Source organism: Pinus tabuliformis, chromosome J (assembly GCF_031772625.1).
Source record: "Pinus tabuliformis cultivar Carrire ecotype Pingquan chromosome J, CPIR1, whole genome shotgun sequence".
NCBI classification, from domain to species: domain Eukaryota; kingdom Viridiplantae; phylum Streptophyta; class Pinopsida; order Pinales; family Pinaceae; genus Pinus; species Pinus tabuliformis.
The window spans coordinates 843179175-843186218 of record NC_142295.1 but is presented as its reverse complement, the minus strand read 5'-3'; the positions used below and the strand labels follow the sequence as shown (position 1 = coordinate 843186218).

General features: G+C 36.9%; 1 protein-coding gene across 1 annotated transcript; it reads right to left on the bottom strand.

Moving 5' to 3' along the window:
• Nucleotides 1-5029: 5029 nt before the first annotated feature.
• LOC149229330 (U-box domain-containing protein 6-like) lies at nucleotides 5030-6377 on the bottom strand. Its single transcript, XM_089375816.1, has 2 exons — nucleotides 6177-6377; nucleotides 5030-6052 (listed from the first exon to the last, which is right to left on the bottom strand). Exons 1-2 carry the CDS (start codon nucleotides 6299-6301, stop codon nucleotides 5272-5274), a joined length of 906 nt encoding a protein of 301 aa, XP_089231942.1. The 5' UTR covers nucleotides 6302-6377; the 3' UTR covers nucleotides 5030-5271.
• Nucleotides 6378-7044: the final 667 nt, after the last annotated feature.

Genomic DNA, 7044 nt, shown 5'->3' with positions numbered 1-7044 from the left:
AATAGAAACAAATCGAGGCATTGAAGACGTTGTAATCCGAAGAGCAAATCATCTGGAAGGAAAAATAAAAATCAAGTGTCCAACGTAAGACGTTTTACAGATACTTTCGAAGTTGTGCATGGTAAAAGATCCCGTGATTTATGTACGAAATCATTGATAAAATATTTTGACGACCCAAAATAATGCAATAATGCAGGGGTTATAGGTTGTGACAGGGCTGGATGCTTTATCAATACCAAGTTGTTTTTATTTAAAATGTCTTGTATCTCTTTGTGGAATGACCAAGTGGTAGTAAATGAGTCGGCCATTCTACGAATCTGAAAGTGTCAAAATTTTGAACTAGCCATTGATGACTATAATCCTCGTTCTCCAATGTATGAGAAAATTGATCGCTATGACTGGAGATATATTTGGGACATTTGCAAAAAAAATAAATGAGACTGTTCACAATGTTTCAAATGGGTGTGCAACTTTACAAACTTTTTAGACTCAAATTGCAACTATGTTAATTTGATCTTGAATTTGGTTCATCTCTCTTCATTACTATGTATCTGTCCAAGTTTTGGTATTTTAATTTTGAACTTCTGTATCTGTCCATCTTTGCATATTATGTCACAAGCAACCATACTCTCGAGTCAATATTTATATGCCTATATTGTTACCTTTGTTTCTTGTTATGTAACTGTATTTTCCTTCTAGCATTTTTCTAATGCCCCTTGATCTTTGTAAGCCTTTGAGCTTGCAATCTTTTGTTTTCTTCTTGCCTCCTTTATGCTTTCAAACATGCCTTTCTTTCCAGTGTCATGTTTGTGCTGTTGATTCTGTATCTCTTTGTCTTCCTTTCTGACAACTTTGATTTCCATATTTATGGTGTTGTTGACATGCGAAACAATGTTGATGAATTGTTAGTACATTGATTAGTAATCAACATTATAAACAGTTGATTACTAATCAATGTACTAACAATATGATTTATATAATATTTTAAATCATACATGTTAAATGCACAAGTAACATCTTTTAGGGCAATTCCAACAGCACTAAATTGTATGAACCTCCATGGTGATGACATCTCATGATGTTCTGCAATGCCCATGTAAAATTCTATTTGTGAATACCCTTGCAGCAAAACTTCTTGGATATACATTCCTTATACATTGATTGAGCAGAGCTTTGAATCTTGAAATATATGAGGAAATGCAAGTTGCAGGAAGGTTAGTTAACCATTACTCATTTCAAATAATAGGCAATAGAATATTTACTCTCCGATTTCATGCTTTGAGAGCATCATAAGCCAAAGAATAGGCTTTTGGTTGCTGTAAGGACTAGGACAAATGGTTCCTAGCACACATCTTCTGAATTTCATATTCTAAAGTCATAATAAGTATTCTACTCGAGTCATGTGCATGCTTAGCTGATAGAAAGATGAGAAAAGGTGGCAAAATGAGGTTAACAAATTAAACTTTCAAAGTCAATGGGATTGGTGAGTAGTGAGAAGTGATAGTAACTGAATTGGACACAAGTATCAAGATGTGGATTTTTGAGAAACAGAGAATCAGGCATGCAGTAAATTGGATAGGTTGCAAAGGTGCAATCTTTGGGATTTTACCAAGATATCTCAGCCATATTTAAGATACAAATGTACATGCTGGACATAAATATCTTCAGCACAGATTGTCCATTAGTTTCTCAACTCCAAAGTAAACAAGATGAGCTTTTCAGCACATAGTCAAACAAGTTATTGGAATCGTCTATTGCATGTTGCAAGACCCATCCTTGCTAGATCTACTTTTTTATATTTTGGAGTATGAAGGTCTTATTGAAACCAAGTTAACTTCCTTTGAATCTGGTACTTCTCATTTTCCCATGGCACTACATAATGTAATTAAGCCAAGAGGTAAAAATTGACAAATAAATTGCAACTTTAGCTACTGTGACAAACTGTAAAGTATAGCTCCAAATATGTGAGAGTTCGTGTTCATAACTTTACAGACAATGAAAGTCTCTTGTTCAGTGACTGTTCAATTAAATATCATGCTTACTTTCTCCCGATTTTTACTCTTCGTGTGTTTTTCTGCTATTAGCTATCTGGCAATGGCATAGGTTACCAGAGTGCATAATTACTAAGTCATTCAGTGGCTCACGATATTTCTCACAATTTTAGAACATAGCTCTCTTGAAAGAGAAGACTTTTCTTGTCAAAATTTTATGTGAAATACCAGTTTTTTTTCTAACTTCTTGAGTGAGGTGAATCTATTGAATATTCCCATCCAAAATGAATTAAATCTATTACCAACTAAACCTTGGCTCTTGCACTCTAGAGTATACAGTCAATAGTGTGCAAATCCGTTACTGAAGCCCTGCAAATTCAGTTGAGGGAGGAATAGCAGAATGAGCACAAGATGGGAGAAATATTGGTGAAGAATTTATTAGGTGGTTAGAAGCACTGGATGCTAGATTGTAGCATGGTGATTTTGAAGAGGGACAAGAGAACCATGGAGCTCAAGTCGGGGTAATTGATGTTGAGAAATGTAGCTCAGACAAGAACTTCCTGCACAAGCTTCAGTATGAATGCGGAGTGAGTGGTTTTAGACATTATGAGGAATGATGCAGAGGACAAGATGACATAGTGAGACCTACAACAGAGAGCAGCAGAATCTACAGAATCCCAATCCTGCAATCGTCTCAACAATTTGATTTCCAGACAGATGCAAATTACTCACAATAGTGCCTTTTTCTGAGGTTCCATCAAAGAACTCCTAAACTTGTATTTTATTGATTACCAAATGGAGTGGAGCTGAACATCAAAAGTTTAGAAATATAACAGATTGCTAGCAAAAAATTCACTGCAATGGATTTCATTATATTCAATTTATTACAAAATGCTAGAACTGTTTCCTCAAGACCGTGGAAACTGCCACAATATTGAATAATACTTCCCTTGTGCTTCCAGAGCATCATTTCATGTAATGATGCCTATACAAAAGGTAAATTAATCTATCATAGCTTTATCACTTGCTGTACAACTGGAAGTCGGAAAACCATGGACTAGATAAAATACAAGCCTTCAACCATGACCATCACTTCCATGATGCGTTTTACAACAAAAAATATTTGTATAGATAAACATTGTGTGCTTGGCCAAAAGCCTATTCTTTGGCTTATGATGCTCTCAAAGCATGAAATCGGAGAGTAAATATTCTATTGCCTATTATTTGAAATGAGTAATGGTTAACTAACCTTCCTACAAATTGCATTTCCTCATATATTTCAAGATTCAAAGCTCTGCTCAATCAATGTATAAGGAATGTATATCCAATAAGTTTTGCTGCAAGGGTATTCACAAATAGAATTTTACATGGGCATTGCAGAACATCATGAGATGTCATCACCATGGAGGTTCATACAATTTAGTGCTATTGGAATTGCCCTAAAAGATGTTACTTGTGCATTTAACATGTATGATTTAAAATATTATATAAATCATATTGTTAGTACATTGATTAGTAATCAACTATTTATAATGTTGATTACTAATCAATGTACTAACAATTCATCAACATTGTTTCACATGTCAACAACACCATAAATATGGAAATCAAAGTTGTCAGAAAGGAAGACAAAGAGATACAGAATCAACAGCACAAACATGACACTGGAAAGAAAGGCATGTTTGAAAGCATAAAGGAGGCAAGAAGAAAACAAAAGATTGCAAGCTCAAAGGCTTACAAAGATCAAGGGGCATTAGAAAAATGCTAGCAGGAAAATACAATTACATAACAAGAAACAAAGGTAACAATATAGGCATATAAATATTGACTCGAGAGTATGGTTGCTTGTGACATAATATGCAAAGATGGACAGATACAGAAGTTCAAAATTAAAATACCAAAACTTGGACAGATACATAGTAATGAAGAGAGATGAACCAAATTCAAGATCAAATTAACATAGTTGCAATTTGAGTCTAAAAAGTTTGTAACAATCCCATTTATTTTTTTTGCAAATGTCCCAAATATATCTCTAGTCATAGCGATCAATTTTCTCATACATTGGAGAACGAGGATTATAGTCATCAATGGCTAGTTCAAAATTTTGACACTTTCAGATTCGTAGAATGGCCGACTCATTTACTACCACTTGGTCATTCCACAAAGAGATAAAAGACATTTTAAATAAAAACAACTTGGTATTGATAAAGCATCCAGCCCTGTCACAACCTATAACCCCTGCATTATTGCATTGATTTGGGTCGTCAAAATATTTTATCAATGATTTCGTACATAAATCACGGGATCTTTTACCATGCACAACTTCAAAAGTATCTGTAAAACGTCTTATGTTGGACACTTGATTTTTATTTTTCCTTCCAGATGATTTGCTCTTCAGATTACAACGTCTTCAATGCCTCGATTTGTTTCTATTAATTTTGCACAAATTTTCTGCTACAGTATCATGTTTAGCATACTCAAATTTGTTCATTAATTCTAGCCACCTGTGGAATTTGTGCCTTTTTGTTTTAATTATTCAACTATATGCGTGGTCGAATGTTTCCCTTTAAAATTTTCTTAGAATAAGTACAATATTAATGTACTTGTATCCTTGATTTACAATGTAATATATGCAGCATTTTTTAAAAATATACCTTGGAAAATAAACATTTTTATACAACGTTTAGATGGGAGGAGAAAGATTGATTACATAACCCCGTGTGCGTTGATCTCTTGTTTCCTGTCCTTTGGTGGACAGACAATACTATACCAGCCACAATTACTTCAAGAAACATAGCAATCACCACTCCCCATAGGCCACCTTGAAAAGAAAATTTTACACATCTATTGGTAGCAGCAACAGATTAACAAGTGCAAACTCAGTATGATCCAATAAACAAGGAGAAGTTGGTCTGGAATGTATTAAGATGTGATGATCAAACTAAATCTTCGATATATATTTACAGGCTATACTAGAATAGAAGAACATCACATCTACTGAAAGAGGTAATTATCCTCGCTGTGATAATGTACAAATCTGCGACAAAGCAGTGTTATCTAATTATTTTTCACCTCTGAAACTTTTGTACAGTATATTCCTAAATCATCAAGCTATGAGATGATTCAATTCCTAACTTCGTTACAACAAACAGTCAGGGCAGCCTCTGAATGGTCCCAACTACGTAGAAAATTTAGAACCGTACAACAAACGAAATTGATTTACAAGGACTTCCAGCAGAAACTAAAGATAAACGTTCTGCCTCCATTTGGTTCGCATATACTAACACTGATAAAAAGCAAATGACTTTGCCTTCCAAAAGAGGCTTAATGTTCGGCCAATCTTTTTGGAAGTTGTTCTATGAGTTGTTTTATTTTCCTTCAAGCTCTCCCCATAGATTGATGGCTGAGGGGTACACACAACTGTAGAAGATTGGCAGGAAACATCTTGCTGTCGCTGCTCTCTGAAATGTTGTAGCAATTTCTGTGCTTTGTCCTTTCCCCTTGGGCTTCCATTCATAGAAAGAGTAACCAAATAAGGAATGACCCCTTCCCTTAAAACCATTTGACTGTGCTCAAAACTATTAGTACATAACAATAAGAGAGATGTTGCTGCTTGTTCTTGTGCAATGGTTGTACCTGTATCAAGAATATCTGCAATGGTTCCAATGCAGCCTTCCGTATCAGCAATTGTTGCTCTGCCCTCTTCAGTAGAAGCAAGGTTATCCAAAATTGTAAGGCATTTTTCTGTACAGTCACCCTCTGCAACAAGAAGAAGATGAGCAAGCCTGGAAACAACTCCTGCAGATACCATGTAGGACCTGTTTCCCTTGAATGTTGATAAATTATACAAGGCATTTATAGCATCTTGTCTACATTGGTTAGATTCCGAGTCCATCAGTTTAATGAGAAGAGGTATTGCTCCGGAAGCTCCAATGCTAGCTTTATTATCTTCCAAACTAGATAACATAAGCAAGACAGCTACAGCTGCTTCAGATGTTTCAGAATCAAGAAGATCCAACAAAAGAGGCACTGCACCTGCAGCCAAGATTGCTGCTTTGTTCCTACAATACAAAGCATGAACACAAGTAAGCAAAAATGTTTTAAGATGATTAGTAAAAGAATAAATCACATCTGCTAGACTTGTGTATTTTGATAAACTAAAAAATATTTCAGACATCCTTCTACCTGTTATTATTCACACCAATATTGAAAAGCGCCAAAGCTCCAGTCTCTTGTGCTTGGGCATTACATGCATCAATAGCAGAACGTAGGAAGTTCACAAGCATGTGAATGAAACCATTGGCACCCATGTAAGAACGAGCTTCATCATCATCCTTTGCGAGAAATCTAATCTCTTCTGCTGCTCTACATTGCAGTTCTAGTGACGGTCCTGGCTGGTGCAGGTGGTGAGCTGCAGAGCGTTAGAGTGAGTTTTTCCGTTGTGCTGGTGAGCTGCAGGCGCGAGTTAGCCTGTTCTGTGAGTTTTCTGAGTGTTCTGGTGACCTGGTGAACCACAGGGGAGGGAGCTGCAGGGGAGGGAGCTGCGGAGTGCCAAGTCAAATTGGTTAGGAGCAGCTCGTGGAAAACCGAAATTCGAATTGAAATTTTGGAATTAACTCACGGCGGCAGACAGCGATGGAAGTCGATCCTCCTGTTAGACGCAGTTAATGCGGGCGGTGGCGGAGCTGGCGGTGGTGGAGCTCGCGTACGGTGGCGGAGCTCGCGGTGGCAGAGGTGGGCGGAGCTCGCGTAGGGTGGCGGAGCTCGCGGTGGCGGAGGTGGGCGGAGTTCGCGTAGGGTGGTGGAGGGTGGAGGAATTGTTCAGTGGCCGGAGCGAGAGGTTTTTCCGGGCGGCACCGGAAACCGAACAATTCCTCCGCCTCATTAGACTACTCCGAAATCATTTAGGAAGTGAAAATTCAGTTGTCCTCTAAATTTGACATGAATGATCTCGGCGTTGCAAATTTCCTTTTGGGTATGGAAATTAAAAGAGATAAAGAAAACAAGAAAGTAAGATTAAATCAAAGGAAATATGTTGAGAGAATTCTGCAAA